Source organism: Chaetodon trifascialis, chromosome 13 (genome assembly GCF_039877785.1).
Source record: "Chaetodon trifascialis isolate fChaTrf1 chromosome 13, fChaTrf1.hap1, whole genome shotgun sequence".
Taxonomy (NCBI): domain Eukaryota; kingdom Metazoa; phylum Chordata; class Actinopteri; order Chaetodontiformes; family Chaetodontidae; genus Chaetodon; species Chaetodon trifascialis.
The window spans coordinates 8,714,563-8,732,047 of NC_092068.1; the positions used below are offsets into that span (position 1 = coordinate 8,714,563).

General features: G+C 43.6%; 2 protein-coding genes across 2 annotated transcripts in view; one reads left to right on the forward strand and one right to left on the reverse strand.

Moving 5' to 3' along the window:
• Positions 1–229: 229 nt before the first annotated feature.
• Positions 230–13,085, forward strand: vsir (V-set immunoregulatory receptor). The gene is made up of 7 exons (XM_070978384.1): positions 230–497; positions 7,418–7,834; positions 8,044–8,094; positions 8,180–8,290; positions 8,555–8,582; positions 9,228–9,403; positions 11,100–13,085. The coding sequence occupies exons 1-7, from the start codon at positions 410–412 to the stop codon at positions 11,135–11,137; spliced, it is 909 nt and encodes a 302-aa protein (XP_070834485.1). The 5' UTR covers positions 230–409; the 3' UTR covers positions 11,138–13,085.
• Positions 13,086–15,613: 2,528 nt separating this feature from the next.
• LOC139340895 (cadherin-23-like) overlaps positions 15,614–17,485 on the reverse strand; it is a 111,479-nt gene continuing 109,607 nt past the window's right edge. The window contains exons 29-33 of the mRNA XM_070977012.1: positions 17,326–17,461; positions 16,420–16,808; positions 15,925–16,026; positions 15,778–15,833; positions 15,614–15,632 (exon numbers count right to left, since the gene is read on the reverse strand). Of these exons, the coding sequence (XP_070833113.1) occupies positions 15,825–15,833; positions 15,925–16,026; positions 16,420–16,808; positions 17,326–17,461 (636 nt within the window). The 3' untranslated portion in view covers positions 15,614–15,632; positions 15,778–15,824. The remainder of the gene's footprint in view (positions 15,633–15,777; positions 15,834–15,924; positions 16,027–16,419; positions 16,809–17,325; positions 17,462–17,485) is intronic.

Below are 17,485 nucleotides of genomic sequence, written 5' to 3' on the forward strand. Positions count from 1 at the left end.
GAATATATGCAGACTTTTTTTATTCTTTTGTTCTTTTTGTACCTACATGTTTTGGGGACTGATACTTCATCAGTGGTCCACTCATGGGGTGGGGCAGAGAGAGAGAGAGAGAGAGAGAGAGAGAGAGAGAGAGAGAGAGAGAGAGAGAGAGAGAGAGAGAGAGAGGGGCTGACAGCAGGGGGAGGAGCGTTTCACCTCCGTATCATGTTGCTTTTGCGCTGCAAAGTTCAGACCAAATCAACTTGGAGACAAAGTAACGAGGATCTGTCAACCACCTCTGTGTTTTGGTAGGAAGTGGGGAGACTTTGTAAAGTTTAAAGGACTGAAGGGGAAAAAAAAGTTTACCAAAAGCTACTTTAAGAATTAGTTGACAGTCAAACATTGTGCTGCAGTCAACATCCAGACGGCCATGGAGTGGGGATTTCCCTGTCGGACATCACTTTGGGGAAAGAAGCTCAGGCTTTGGCTTTGCTCTGTTCTCTTGTACATGGCTGGAGGTAAGAGAGAAAAAGCACTCTACCATCCCTCCTCTTCAGCGTTGCTGTTTCACTGATTCATCCAGCTGGTCGGGCGTGTGTGAACTCGTTGACAGCTTTCTTTTAGTGACAAACCAATTGACTGAGGTCATTGATGGGGATCAATAGTGTGTGTTTTCACAGTTTAAATCCTGCAGTTTGGACGTTCAAAGCGTTCAGCTTATCAGTGGGAAGTGAATGTCTGGGTGAAGGTTTATCTGACAGGTCTGATACAGCCTTGAACCTCAGACTGTTTTACAGCCCGTCATTTTGTGTCATGTCTCCAAACACAGGCAGCCTAAAGCTTTTGTTATTTTTAAATAATATCCCACAATATGTGCGTCTGTTTGGACAAAAAGCTTCCATGCAGAGACTGTGTGCGTCTGCTGCTTTCTAGAAACAGCTGCAGCCATTGCTTGATTTCATTTTGCTTTTACGGCGCACACGCATGCTGTCTATGTAAACACTTCAGGAGTGAACGCGGTTTAAAGCCTCTCAGACTTGCCTTGTCACTGCTGTTGTTTTGACACAAAACATCTGGCGTGAAACTGTTTTGAAGCCCCTCCCAGGGGATGCAGCGGAGTGTAAAACCACCTTAAACTAACTTTATAACTTGACCGCAAACTGAACAGCGGACGTTTTTGGACCGACGAGTCTTGAAATGTGCAGAAATGTGCCCAACTTGGAAAACATTCCTGCGCTGTGCGCGCCTGTGCGCCACGACTTTGGTGACCTGAGCGTTCAGTAACTTGCCTCATGACTGAAATCAGTTGGTGATGCATTTTCACAGAAATTCCTTGGGAACTATATAATCAAAATGCGGGGAGTTTTTCTTCCAGGGACTTGGCATTGCTGGAAGTTTAGGTAACTGACTCTTGGTAGAAGCAGCTGTTGCCTCCGGGGCGCAGACTGATTCACTTCAAACGCCAGTGAGACCTTGCAGAGGTTATCAGTTTTCGGCTTTAGGATTCGGTCTTTTTAGATAAGCTCACATGATAAGTCCGTCAAAGGAAACCAGAGCTGTTTGCTGAACCTTTAGGCTGATCCACCGCAGACAAACACATTTCTATTTGAAATGTTTTAAGACAATATTAAAACTAATCCAAAGCACATTTTGTAGCCCATGTTCTTTTATATTCTTTATGCAGGGCCATAAAACTCAACAGGCTCCAATAAAAGACCTACAAGGCCTAACTTTAGGACTCCATGGTGCCCTCCTTTCAGCTCTGTTATGTTGTCTTTGTTTGGAAGTTTCCTTCCTTTCAGCCTATGATGAAAACAGCTGTTTGTGCCACTGCCAGTAATGGCTTTCTCCTCCACAAAACATGACTCGAGATAAACAGGGCAATAATCAGTGCCTCTTTTCCTCTCCGTCTAGATAAGCATTTAGCTCCCTGTGCAGGACAATGGCACAGTCAAAAATGGTCAATAAACCCCACAGGATGTGAGCGCTCACAGTTTCTCTGTCTCAGATGCTTTCTTCTCCTGTTGTGACAGAGCTTGTCTGGTACATTGATCCCCTGTCCCGGATGAATAAGTCATTATTAGGGTGCAACGATGAACAAAAATGGTTTCCTGTGTTGATCTTGAGGATAGGAACTGGCCTGATCTGGGACTCGCAGTCAGCAGCGAGCATGTCGGCGTGCAGCAGATGTGTGGGCAGATGCATGTGCATGAGTAAAAAGAAGACAATGGAGGAGGAGGGTGCTCTCTCATTGGTCTGTGATTTTTGTGGGTATCACAAAAGCCTGTCGGGCATTTGTAGATGACATTTTGGTTTCTGATGATTAATATGCAGTGAGTATGACACGTGAAAAAATCCCAAACACCAGTGACCTTCATACTTCTAGTAAAGATGTTTCTCCCACAGTGGTGATTCTCTGAACAGTCCGGGGACACAGCATTGACCGTCACTGATGGAGCCTTGACTCTGCTTCCAGTCACAGCAACAAAAACAGCCTCCTAATGTGTTGGTGGTTAAAACTTGAAAACTATAATCGAAACAATAAAACAATATAATCACTATGAAAAGCAGAAAGGACCCAAAAAGAGAGAAAAAGCAGACAAACTATTTGATAATAATTAAGTCACTTTTGCTGTTTCTGAAGTACAAGAGGCTCATTAATGCTTGCAAAATGAGATTTCAGCTGCATCATTGCTGCAGTTAAATGAAGAAATGATGTTGTAATGATGTTGTAAACATGTTTCCGAAACTCTTATTACACAAACCTCTGGTAACGTAGCTAAGTGTGTGCAGTATATTTAGAGGAAGTGTATTATTATGTAGCACTTGGGCAAACAAGTTTATCACAAATTAGTCATGGATCTCTGAACATGGTGACCCACGTCACTGACCCATAACCACTTCCTTTTATGGCTGCCATATTTGAATTCTTGTTGCTAAAAAGGTACTTAATGCATCTGTTTGTTATGCTTGAAGCTTCAACTGAAACTATTCTGTCTGTGTGTGTGAGGAGGGAATAATCTGGGACCCCCCCGCTGGTTTCATTAACACCCTGTAATGGGTTGGACATTCATTACCATTACTGTAGGTGTGAGAAAGGGTGGCGTTTGAGGTGTATGTGTTGGGGGCAGGGAGGCAGCCGCTGTACATAGACAGAGAACTTGTGCCAGTGAAAGGTTACTAGATTTACCAGTATGTTCAGTAACCTGTGTTGTCTTAGCAACTCTTAAATGCAGAAGTTGAAATTGGGGTAATTTGGGCAGATTTGACGACACGTTTAATGAATTCACTAAGGCAGTGCTGCATGTCTGAATGTAAGAAAGCTGTCAGAGGCAACATGTCCTAAACAGGTGGCATTCAGGCTCAAAACAAAGGAGGGCCTGTTTCTGGGCCCTGAGGGGCTATCAGGATCCTGAGAACAGAGATCAGAGAGGGAAACTTAGATGTATAACAGAGCCAAAACACAGATGTCTAGTGGATACAAGTGACAGAAATCCTGTCTGTACCCGACACGGGCAAAACTCACCGCCTGTATTTACCTGGTTGGAACCACATCAAGACAGCTCAAATGGAGCTGACACTGTGGTAACTCCATCCAGATGGCACCTAACGTGCTTTCAAAAATGAAATTCATTGTTTCTAAAACTACTTTCAAAAGGTCTGGTCTTGTCGGTAAGCCATACCTGAAATATAGCTGATATGTATGATAGTGTTTCCTAGCTGGCAACCTTGTGTTAATCATGCTTTGGGTTTCAATCAGGCAAAAGTTAAGTAAAATATATTAAACACATTTTACAATATAAACGCTCACTCCTTTGCCAGAAATCTTTCTCTGCTAGCATAAATGGGGTCAGAGTTGTCAAAAAGAAGGGCAGGGAGGAAGGAGGGTGGGTGTGAAACAGGAGAGGAGAAGGGCTTCCCCTCCCATTGTCCCATCATGCAGGCAGGAACAGCCGTGGGGGCAATAGTTTCACTTTAATCACCCTCCCTGGTCTTCCTATTGCTTTTCCTAGCACACAATGGCTAGTGCACAGGTCAGTTGCACATACAGGAACATGGCACGTACCTCACAGTCTGTGACAATTATACAGGATGCGCACATACTGAATATACAAACATGCACTGCTAATCAAAAAGAAAAGGTCATTGGCTGGTCAGCTACTGTATTTCCACTCCAGCAGAGTATAAACCAGCCATTTAAAACTGGGATTGACATTTAGACTGAGACAAATCATATGCTTCCTCAGTAAAGGCTCTTGCCTCTCTGCTGCCCCCTCAGGAAAGTAGTGGTAGTGCATAAAAAACTGCCAACTGCCAATTTAGACCATAGTTTAATCCAGGGGTTCCCAAACTTTTCCATGCCACGGCCCCCCAAACAGCATTAGCTTCTGGCCGGGGACCCCCTTTGCAAACCCACCGACAATGCTACAAAATATGTAAAGAAACATCAACTTTTAGAATGATTTTCTTACTTTTATTCACTATTCAATAATTATTAAATTTGTTTAGCATAAGAATATTAACTAACATGTTTTCAACACTATTATATTCCCACTGAATAATGAACTTTTCAACAAACTGTTGACAGACAAGAAGAGCACAAAAGAAATCAAACCTCTTAAGTGTGTGTGTGTGTGTGTGTGTGTGTGCGTGCGTGTGTGTGTGTGTGTACGTGTGTGTGTGTGTGTGTGTGTGTGTGTGTGTGTGTGTGTGTGTGTGTGTGTGTGTGTGTGTGTGTGTGTGTGTGACAGACAGAGATTACACCAGTGGGAGGGATGGGCTTGATGGTGAATTATATTTTATAATGATGATTTTTGCCCTGGCGGCCCCCACTTTGAAAACCACTGGTTTAATCCATACCGAATCACACAAAGCTGCTGCTCCACTGCTGGGTTTAAACTTTCAAGCATGCTGCAGTCCAATCTGTGATGGAACAGTGTGTGCTTTGTCTTCAGCAGCAGATGAAGATGAGCCTGCAGTGACATCATTACTAATTGGGGTGTGGGCAGAGGTGCAACCTGCTTGAAATTTTCAGGCCACGAAGAGCAGAGCAGTGCAGCAGCAGCAGCAGCAGCAGCAGCAGCAGCAGCAGCAGCAGCAGCAGCAGCAGCAGCAGCAGCAGCAGCAGCTGTTGCCCTTCAAATTCAGTTGAAGTATTAAGGAGTCAAACAGGAGGAGTGGGAGGAGTGTTCGTGTGCCTGAACAATTCAGGAAGGAAGTCCACTCCTCAGATCCCGGCACAAACCAGTCCAGTGTGTGTGTGTGTGTGTGTGTGTGTGTGTGTGTGTGTGTGTGTGTGTGTGTGTGTGTGTGTGTGTGTGTGTGTGTATGTGTGTGTCTGATCCATGGTGCAACTGCAGAAATCACACTTGAATGCATGCTTTTCTTTCACTGCAGTCCACTCCCACACATAAGTGTAATTCACATGCACTCACACGCAGGCTTCCTGTCTTCTTTGCAGCGCTGAGCATTCCGGGATGCGTAACCACACCACAGTCTGTTACAGACAAAGGAGGGTAATGATCTATTTAAGCAGAGAGAGCCAGAGAGTGACAGAGATGCTCTGTTGTTTAAATGCTTTATATATGGGAGTTATTCATTATGTGTGCTGATGCTGCACTATGGATGTGTGGTGTGGGCGCATAGCAGGGCTGCCCAAATTGGGGCCTGTGGGCCAAGGTTGCCCTGCCAGATGTTTCTAGGGGGGGGGGAAATAAATGAATTTTAAAAATTTAAATAGAAATCACTAATTATGTTGTGAGCACGGTGGGCAGTGACACTTAATGTAGGAAGCCAGTGGAATGTGGGAACCGTTATGGGAACCTGGGAGCCATTTTCCATCTTAACAATTCAATACAATAGGTTTGCTTTTGGCCAGTGGCCCACCATTAAGTTTCTGTGGCTTTGTAAGTTGCTTTGGCCCATCGAGGGAAAAGGCTTGCGCACCCCTGGCATAGAGAGTGGTATTGTATAGCAAGGTTTACTGATGGTCTTCAGTCTGCTTAGTCTGAGGATATGTTCATTATGTTGTGTTATATCAGTGACAAAAATCATTGAGGGCAAACCTTACAGAGTTGCTCTATTTGTGCATTCCACTGCTGCACTACAGAAGTCAGCACAGGATGTGGTTGAGAGCAGTATGTGAGAGGGAGAAGCATTCATGCTATATGTAAAGAAACGCCTCACAGCTGTCTGTTTTGTTTCCTGAATGTACCTAAAAGCAACGTGCTGAGTGTTCTGACAAAAAAAGGGGCTATTTCACTGCAATCTCTGGGTATTGCAACCACACAGCAATGGTTAGAGTATAATGTAGAAACAGACCATAGCAGAACATCAGTGAGATTTCTTCACTTTCCCTACTTTGATGGGGAAACAGACGTCACATGGGGTCTTATATATATCTCTCTCTGTAGTTGTCTGAGAAGAACAGCAATTTAACTCCCACAGGAGGTTAGTATTATGTGTTTTAGCCAGCATAGTATTTTGAAGCACAGTACAAATATATAGAACAGGAAACAAAGTGTGCTAACCCCAAATGCACAAAAACCAGGAAGCAAGTAGAGTGCAGAAATAGGGCTTCGAAATGACTTAAATCCATGTTTAGATTGGTAGTTTCTATAAATAGTTTTTGCACTGTGGTAATCTGTGTTGGGACTTTTGGTACCAGGCAGGAATTTCATCCCATTTAACTACAGCTATGAAATAATTTGAACAGAACTGTGATTTACCAAGCAATTTCCTGTGTGAATATATGGTCTTATTATATCAGGGCTATACCTTTGCAAAACTTCACTCTCCTATATTCCTGAAAGCATGAATTTTGTGAGGAACATCATGATGTACGTGCATTACCATAAATGATCTATATTACTATTTAAATGTTTATACTGTTATTTATGGTTCATTCTTTAAATGTTTCCTCCAGTTTCTGAATATAAATCCCCTGGATGTACTTTGGAAAAACTAGCTGTCAGTGCCCTCAAAGTAAACTTATGACAAACATGTGACTGTTCATATGTTTTTCTAAATATACTCCCCTCTTTCCTCAGGTTTTTCTTTGTCATCTGTAATATATATATATATATATATATATATACACACACACACACACACACACACACACACACACACACACACACACACACACACACACACACACTGTATGGGGGATTTGTTATCCCTGGGTTGAGCTTCTTAGGCACCTCCTGTAAATTCTACTGCATACAAATCCTGGATTAGCAGACTTTAACCCAAAACTTTATCATGTCTAACCTAAAGCTTTTGACTGGTAGAGCTGGTTTACTGTATTTCATAGCTAAGGAGGGAGGGACTAAAAGGTCTATCTCAGAGATCTTAATAAATATGTGCAAGTTACCAAAGTTGATTAAACAGTTCTACAAGTTACCTACATTCTTCCATACTTGTCTTTTCTCTCCAGCTAAAGGCGAGATGTCCCACTCCCACTCCACACTGAGTGTTTCAGCCCCCCACCTGTACTATACCTGTCCAGAGGGTGCAACTGCCAAACTGGTGTGTAGCCAGAGAGGTGCCGCCTTGCACCCCACTGATGTCTTGAAGCACAGCTGGCTTTTCACACCCCACAGTGACCAGCACTGTACGGCACGGGTGTTACCACGCTATATTACCTTCAACGGTCATTCCCCTCACAACCACAGCCTGCCACCAGGATTGCAATTTGGATCTGCAGAGCATAGCTTCTGGGTGGTTCTGCAGAATGTGACACGTGCTGACCAGGGTCGCTACTGCTGTATGGTCCTAGACTTCCAGAAGGAACATATGCACAATTCCATCGTGCAGAGACCCCACAGCCACATTGTTCTCCAAGTTACACCACGTAAGGACATCAAATGTATGGGTGTGAATGTGTAGTAAGTTAGTTGAGGTGCACTGGCGGGGGAAGAAGCTTAGATCAAGCATAGAATCTTTTGCAAAGCTACTAACTAGGAAAAGGAACGTATATTACTTACAGAAAATACAGAAACCCAAACCACTGCTGCACTGTGATATACTGTACGTGAGAAACAATGTGGTCTCTCTTTCTAGGGAGAAATGGATCTCAAGAGTGCACTGTCTGGGATCCCACCCCACCTGAAGGTATGTCACCTTTTTCAAGCCTTCATAGCCAATGGAAGACTGGCCAGTTATTCTGTTTATTTAACTCTCTCCGTTGCCTCCCCAGGCTCTGTGCCAGTGGCCTTGGCCGTAGCAGCCTGCATCTTGGCTCTGCTGTCTCTGCCTCTCATTCTGGTGCTTGTGTACAAACAGAGGCAGAGCGCCCAGTCGAGCAGACGTATGTATTACTGATATGCACAAACAAGCACGCGCGTACACACACATACACATAAACAGACAATCATTTCCATGTCCATGCCGTGCTAAGGATAAATCTCTCACACTGGACTCCCCATAGTGTTTTGTCCAACCCATATTTCCTGTCAGTGAGGTGAATTAACTGTATTTCACACAGTAGGAAGCACGTTCACACTTTATCTGTAGTGTTCCGCTCTGTTTCAGTTCGCTCACAATGGCCCATTTCCCATTTCCTCTTTCCCAGGTGCACAAGAGCTGGTGAGAATGGACAGGTAAGTGTTCCCACAGTGTGTCAGGCAGCTGGTTACATTTACCACCTTCAAAACACAGCTGTTCTTCAGAATAATAATACTTTGTACATTGGATGTGGCACAACACTTCTTACACAAAAGGTACTTTCAGACAAACAACCCAATTAGACCAAAGCCTGTTACATAATTCCCGCACATAATTCCTGTGACCTTTTGTGTGGTTAAGATCTTCGTAGCTTTAAAGCATCAGTACACCTTCACTTCATTCATTTGGAGACATAAACTTAATTACTGTACCACAAAAAGGACACTCATTACTTGCCTTCACACTGTACGCTGTGTTGTACGCCACTGGAGCGTATTTTTATAGGAAATCTATTGGATTACTTTGTGGTATAAAGGGACACAGTTTTATGGACTGTACCACCATTAATTCATGCAGCTGTAGTGCACAGCATACTGTAAACCATGTTGGTGTAGTATGTCATGTTCATTTAAGAAATAAAGCCATGATTACTGCTATAATAGTAAGTGACAGACATAAAGCCTCTAATAGTGCAACAGCTGAGCGTTGAAACAGATTATTGGTTATCATGTAGGCAACATCTTGCTCATCTGGAATCTTCTCTTTCTTATATGTGTATCTGTTTGTATGTGTGTGTACAGTGAGGCTCTTGGCCATGAGAACCCTGTGTTTCTTGGGGGATCACCACAGATTAAGACCCGTACTGTGTCTCAGATCATGACCAGACAGTCCTCAGAAACAGGACGCCACCTGTTGTCTGAGCCAGGAACGCCCCTCTCTCCTCCTGCACATGGCGACGTATTCTTCCCAATAGAAGGTAGGACGCACACACAGAACCATGCAGTACATTCTTACTACACGACAGCAATTCACACTACAGACCACACAGTATTCAGGCCAAGACAGAGAAATTGATACAAGTGACACACAGTTCAGTAGGATAGGACACCATCTAGTGATTAAAGATACTTATTTAACAAGATGATAAGTATTAAATCACTCAGCACAGGCTGGGACATGCCATTATCCAACCCATTCTTCTTCTATTCTTATTAACTATATTCTGAACGCATACACCTGAGCCCCTTCTCATTAAATTCTGTTTAATAATACCTAAGTATTGGCACCTAAGAGTATTGCAAAAGGACACAATTCTGGGAATACCTATTTCATAATGTAGAGTCAGTATGGCAAAAGACTGATGCAATCAGAGAACAGCTTTTTTTTTTTTTTAAAACATCCTGTGTTGGCGGAAAGATGCTCACATTTTTGTGCAAAATTGCACGCTCACACTCAGAACAGCTGGGCCTGATGTGAAAAAAAATCCACGGCGTAGGGAGTTTAATTTCTCTCCCCCGCACAACCGAAACCAGCTCCTAATGCTGTCATCATCTGAATTCTTCTCTTGCTTCGCTCGCAAGTCATTCTCCACCCATCAGCACTCTCATTTAACACTAATGGCCCCTTCAACCGTTCTCTCCGACTCAACTTGAAATAATACTGAAACATTAGTTACGGTAAAGAGGTTCAATCCTGAGTGTTTTTCTACCGATTCCTTGGGCACCTGCGCAGACATTCCAAGCATACTGAGGTGGATTGCCCCATTTCCTGGCAGCACGGTCTGTGATGGTACAAGGGAAAGGACAGAAGCAGCCCAGACTGAAAATCCACCCTGAACCCATCACTGTATTTCATTTCTATGACCTTGAACAGTTAAGTGTGAAAACATGGGCGAACAGAAACATAAGATCAAACTGGGCCACCGCCTCCAAGTGACTCCTGATTTAGATGCTGCAGTTTTGCCCCATGTGCTTAAATAGAATTCTGGTAATGGGTAAAAATGCTGAGAGTGGGAAAACCTCTGCTTACAGTAAGCGAGATTGAAACTTCCACTGCTTGATTGCATGTCAGATTACAGCTATGTTCCTGAGAGAGAAAGCCTCAAATATTGATAAAACTATCAAAAAAAAACATATTCTACACATTTTCAAGGTGGACTTTCCCTGCCTGAGCACATTTTCCTCAGTGTTCTCCAAACGTTATGCAGAAAACACAGCCTGGTTGGAGGTTTGGTGTTACGTGGATAAAAGCCACACTTCAGCTTTCTTCTTCATCTTTTTTGGCCCGCTGACCTTCAGCTGAGCGGAATTTAACTAGCAGCAGTTCCCTCTTATCTTCCATATGTCGCAACTCGGACTTAAGGCCTCTTTGTTCCCTTTTTTAATGTGTTTCCTGCAAAACACATCTCATTCTGAGAAACCAGCCTCTCTATGTGTTTGCGCTGCTCTATGGAGTAGGAGGTTTGGAAAAAGAAATGCTGTCGTGTGTCTTTTGATAAGATCTTTTCCATGTTTTGGGCAGGAAGTGCAATTCTAAATGCGTAAACTCCCTCATATCTACATTTCCACGTGTCAGCACACAGACGTAAAATGTGCAGTTGTACAGGGTGATACATGTGGAGTAGCTGCTATCGTTTTCATGCTCTCACTGACCTGCACTGTTCTTTATTCCAGACATCATCCCTGAGTCTCCAGAGTTCCTGCAGGTTTAAAGGGGGTTGAAATCTCATTCATTGCTCTAACTGCTGATCTGGAGACAGTCCTGCAACTCTCTTCCTCTTCTGTCTGCCTCCAGAGCGATGTTGCCCTTACAAGCTGTCTCACAATAACCTCTGCTGGGACTGTCGTCTGTACATTGTCTGGACCGCAGGAGGGAACGAACTCCATTTTTTTTTGGTTAAAAACTATTTCCACCTGCAACAACAACTGGAAGCCAAAAGCAAACTTTTGCTTGTGAGCACTTGTGTGGTTGCAGGTGTTGGGTATATGTGTGATGTTCCCTCTTAACGCTGACAGTGGTTTGTGGACCAACAGGTGCTTGAAATGAGCGTTGAGGGTGGGGGTCCTGCAATGTTGGATGAGGTGGCACATTAAGAGGGATAAAACCGTTTCTGTGGCCTCTAAGGCTGCTTTCACACCTAGCATGTGTGCTGCAGTTCAAACTGTGTATCAGAGAGTGAAAGAGGGTTTAAACCTCGTGTGTGTTGCTTGCATCCTACTCTGTATAATTTGGCAGGTCATAGCGTAGCAGCCAGGATATAAATACAAGACTTCTTGTTTCGGTTCAGTTTCCTGCCATTCCATCATTTATGACAGAAGTGATCAATATTATTTATCACTTGCCGTCAGTTCCTGGAGTAAACGTTAAGGTAGCGCCGATGAAGGATGAGAACAACCAAAACTGTCCAGTGAATGAGTTATTTGTCTGTCCACGTGACATCATGTCAACATGTCTCACTTCATTTGTAAAGGCAGTTTGAACTGAAACTGGACTGGAACTAAAGGAGGTTTTAACCAAACCACAGGTGTGAAAGGGCCCTAAGGCTCTCTCGCATCATTGTAATAAAGTGCTCAAATAGCTCCATACCAAAAGAGGCTCAGCCGTCAGCGATGTTCCAGTATTCTTGTACAAGTTGACAGTCATTTGTTTTTATGGCATTACACTGTTTTTCCACTAGGCCTCGGCTTCATTTCTCCTCCGTCTTTCCTACCTCAGTTACTGTCTGTTGCTCTGTAATACTCTCCTTCCTCTTGTTCTCTCAGACACGCAGCACTTCACAGTGGCCTTAAATATATTCAGAAAGTGCTGAAACGTGATAAGTACGTAGAAAAAAGTTGTCACTTCTTCATGATGATAGTCGTTCATGACTGCTCTTCATGCTCATGTACAGATTAATAATTCAATGGGTTTTCTTTTGAATGTAGCCTAACTGATTCTTAATTGAAATCACCATAACTGCCAGCAGTTTTTTTTTTTTCTTCATGTTTCTTGATTGAACTGTCGGGATATTGTATGTTAAAGTTCATTTGTATTTTTGACTGTGCAATGGGATGCTAAGAAGTAAATACTATTAATCACAGGTGTGGAGGAATGGCATTGAAATGTTAACCAAATCATATTAATGCACACTGAGAGAAAATGACAAGCAATTGCAATGATATTATGACTTAGTCTGTGTTTGTGCGTGATTGTGAGAAACCACTGGTGGTTTTTTCATGTCGAGGTGAGATGTGTGCAGCAGGTGCTCAGCGGAAATCACCTCCAAATGATGTGTAGCAGGTGTGTAGGACAGGGTATTATGTACTGCAGGTATGTTTTTTTTTTTTTAAGATTTGAGTACTTTGATAAGTAGTCAAACCGAGATCATAAGTTTGCATATTTGTGATTTGTAATTGTGATATGTGTGGTTTGTGTGTGTGTGTGTGTGCGCGCGTGCATGTTTGCAAATATTGGGTTATACTTTCAAGAATAACTTTGTGGTCAGGTATGAGTATGTGTGCATACTTGCATCCTTTTTTTTTCTGTATGTGTTTTGTACTGTATAAACTTGTATTAAACACACACAGAGCAATGCTGTAAAAGTGTGTTCGTTCTGTATATTACATTTAAATCGTCCTGGTTGTAGCTTGTAGAATAAAGTGGAGCTCTTAAACCTTAAAGCCAATGTGTCTAGTCTTTGAAATCATTGTTCCTTTGAACTGGCAGGTCTCCAAAACTATCACTACACAAGAAGAAGCACTTGCTGCCTAGGGAGCCATTACAGACGGAACAAGGTTGTTCCACTTGTGTGCTTCTAAGATGGTGCACACCAGAGGGAGCCTGGCATTGAGGAGAGAAAATGATAAAACAATATTAGTATCTTGTTTTATGAGAAGAGACAGAGAAGTGGACGGGAGGAGGGGATGCCTGTTGCTGGCCATTTCCTCTCGCCAGTGCTTTTTTTCTGCAGTCTCACATTAGTGTTTGCCTCTTGTATTAGCAGGAGCTAGTTAAAAATCCAAAATACACACCCAAGACAAGCAACGGTCACGTAATGCATGTGTCTCATTCTGTCTGTGTACATGAACACATTTTTAAAAAGCCTTTTATACGTTACAGACATTTCGAAACAGGAAAAGCAACAACACTTCCTCTTTTTTGAAATTTGAGTTGTGGCTTTCCTGTTTACAAAGGTGTATCCTGCACTGTCACAGTTGATCAGCTCATACAGAACACCAACCAGCCACTGACCAGCTATTCAATTTACTGTGCAGGCAATGCGAACACATTCTTATTGTGCTTCATATCTGATTTGTAGTTTGGCTTCAGGCAGGTGGAAACAGAGGCAGAAAACAGATGCCAAGGATACTCAGACTGAACACACCTTTCAGGTATTATTGTTTCTGACCCATAAGGGCTGCACAGTAAGTAATCCACCAAATGACAACCCCTTGTATCTTACCGACAGCGGAGGCGTGCCATCATCCTCCACAGTGACAGTGAGCCGGTACTCCTGCTGGCGTTCTCGGTCGGGTGGGGCCGGCCGCGTCACCATCTCTCCGGTCACACGGTCCATGCGGAAGGTCAGGTCCTGGTTTCCGGCAGTGATGTAGTAAAACAGCATGGCGTTGGGACCGATGTCTCGGTCGGTGGCCATCACACGAAGGACTGATGTACCGCCTCCAACATTCTACAATTTGCATTACAAAACAACTTCATTATTGATTGGTAACAGTAGAATGATCACAAACCTGTGACCAAATATCTAAAAATCATTATTGTGCAAGCTGAAAATCTTCACTTATAGCAGTGCTTATGACAACGTTCAGTTCAAGAATGAGATACAAAAAACTACAGAAACACCATGCTCCATGTGGTGCGTGACAGCATCCCTACCTCGCTTATGCTGACATTGTAGCCCCTCTGACTTTCAATCACAGGTGCATTGTCATTGACGTCCAGGATGTTGATGGTGAGGGAGTGGTCTGTGTGTCTGGGAGGTGAGCCATTGTCGATGGCACGCACCTGTAACAACATACACATGTGCTGCTGTGCACTAGCATTTAAGTCTGACCATGTGTTTGGACACATAGGGAACAAAGAGATTGAGTGTACTTCTCTGTTTTGTTACTGACGAGAATAAAATTCTGATATGATCAGATCAGTTAAAAGCCTGAAAAAATGGTCACATGTCATTTGGATGGTCCAATGCCGCAATCAATTTATTTTGTGCTGAGGTTAAAAATCGATTGCCGTCTGACCTTCAGTAAGTAGCGGTCTACTGACTCTCTGTCCAGAGGAGCATTGACATAAACCTCCCCATAGGTGTGGTTCACTGTCTTGATCTTGAACACATCCTCCATGTTGCCTGCCACCAGAGTGAAATTGACCTGAGAGAGAGCGCAATGAGTCAGAATGAGGCAAGGAGAAAGTGTGTGAGACAGAAAGAGACAGTGAAAGAGAGGAAATATCCCACTATGACAACAGCTTAGCTTCAGTCAGAAACCCAATCATAAAGTTAGCCATGGCGTATCAATAGTTTAATAATTGTACTTCCCTGTGCATAAATCACAGCGTATGCGAAAGAATCAATGGCACAACTGAGACCCCCGTGGAGTAATATACCCAAACACGAACAAATGTGCAAGAAAAGAAGAAGAAAGCATGAAAAAGAAAATGGAGAAATCATAACAATGTGTAGCAGTCTGCAGCAAGTATAGAAGCAGTAATGAGCAGAAAAATGCTTTGCTTGCAACTTCAGTGGACCACTATGCTGAGATGTCAAAATCAGAGTGAGCTGACGTGAAACTGAGGCAAGCCTCATTTGCACTTAGTGCACTGTAATCTGCTGAAGTAATCATTTATAGCGCGCACGTCATATGAACAGACACACTAACCAAAATGAGTCAAACTCGGAAATGTTATGCTCACTGTTCTGATGCCTGGTAAGACATGGGTGATACTGATTGATTAATGTATAAGAGCCACACATACGATCTTTAAACTTTAATCTGAGATTATGTTTTTCATCCGTCTGAGTGAGTCCTCGTTTTTCCAGTTTCCTTCTTTATCCTCACCAGCCCGTTTAGTCCAGCATCTTTGTCCCTTCCCAGCACAACGGCCACTTTTTTCCCCATCGGTGTGTCTTCTGCGATGTCCACTGAAGTATCAGATGTGATGTCAAACTCTGGACTGTTGTCGTTCTCATCCAGAATGGTGATTGAAACCTGTCAAGAGATATGCTCAACTTTAATCTGGCAACCCATCACTGGCCAGACTGATGTAATACTTACCTCTGAGACGGATCCAATGACCAAAACCTAAAAATACAAGTGACTTCATGCTGCCTTTAAAAGGAACAGCAAGTCTTACCTTCTGCACTTCCCATGAGAGATGCAATGAATAAAAGAGGAATGCCATTAAGTTTTCTACAACAGAACAGACACGACACACACTGTAATAAATAGAATGTTGTACACAATAGATAGCTCAAAAAACCCAATTCAGAATGAAGCATACCACAGTGGAGTCCTTTTTAGGTCCCCCATCATCAGCCACAACGGTCAAGGTGTACATGTCCCCCCTCTCCCGGTCCAGCAGGCCTGTCACTGTGATCCGGCCCTGAAACACCACACACTTCAGCATATATCTCCACCTCCATAAAAATTCCATACATGAGAGAAATCTCCCTAATGTGACATACAGGGAACAAGAAGAGAGATAGAGAAAGACTGATGCATCATAAAAATCAACAAAAAAAATCCCCATTTCTCATCCATCAAAGGAATCAAATGACTTCAAAGCAAACGAGCTGTTTGATCATCTTACAGTCATGCAGCAACTAGAGTGCTGGCTTAAATCACAGAGGAAGAGGTGTTATTGAATCCCGCTGCGGTTAATGGATGGAACATATTTGACAGAAGGTGGGTGTAGTCTTTGAAGTGCACAAAGAAAGAGACATGCACATTGTGTTCATATCATCAGCGACCTTTCCTCCACTGCTCCCCAGCTCACCGTGACGCTGTCTATCTTGAAGAGGGCCAGCGCGGCAGGGGACGTGTCAGGGTCGAAGCGGTAAGTCAACTGGTTCAAGTTGTCGGCCGACTGGGCCTGCACCTGGACCACCTCCGTCCCCGTGGCGATGTTCTCACGCAGCGAAGCCTCGTAACTGGCGGAGAAGAAGGCCACGGCCTCATCCAGCTCATTAAGTAATGTGACGTAGACGGTGCAGAAGCCTCGGTGGAACGGTGGAGCCTGGTCAGTGGCCGAGACGTTCATCAGATAGGTGGTCTTGGTCTCATAGTCCAGGTAGTCCACAGTGGTTACCAGCCCTGTGCTCACATCCACCTCAAACTTGCGGTCCGAGCCGGACACAAGGGCGTAAGCAACAGCTCCACCATCACCTGAGCAGGGATGAGAGTGATGAGAGTTTATAATAGTTACATGGACGATTACACTGAAGCTATAGCAACAATATGCAAAGAGCTCTGTCTTTTATTTCGCCCTGTCGTCAACACAATGTGCTGTTGGCTATGTTGTGTTATTTTCAGTTTCAGGTCTGCTGTAATGCTTTGGAAAATGTATCGCACAGCGTCATAAGGTGTCTAAGAGACAGCATGGGAAGTGAATAGAGGAAGTCTGTATTGTGGAGCAGAAGTAGCGATTTAAATGCCAGTTACAGTAATCTTTTTGTTAGTGTGAACTAACGCAGTTATAAAGTGTTGGTTAAGCGACTTGATATTGCCCATTGGAGTGGTACCCACTAGTGTAAGAGCTGGTGACCTGCAAACACCTGATTCGCACCAGCACCAGAGGAGCAGACGTTTGAAGTCAGTCAGCTAAATGTCTCTTTCTGTTTTGGATATGGAGGATAAAACCTGGTACTGAAGGGTTGACAACAAGTCAAACAAATGGACTCACCTGAGTCGGGGTCTGTGGCACGCACCACAATCACAGAGGTGCCAATGCCAGCGGTCTCCCTAAGGCCCAGACGGTTGTATTGTTGCTGGGTAAACACCGGCATCTCATCATTGGCATCATCCACATATATGATCACCTGCAGGGGAAGATGTTCCTGCAT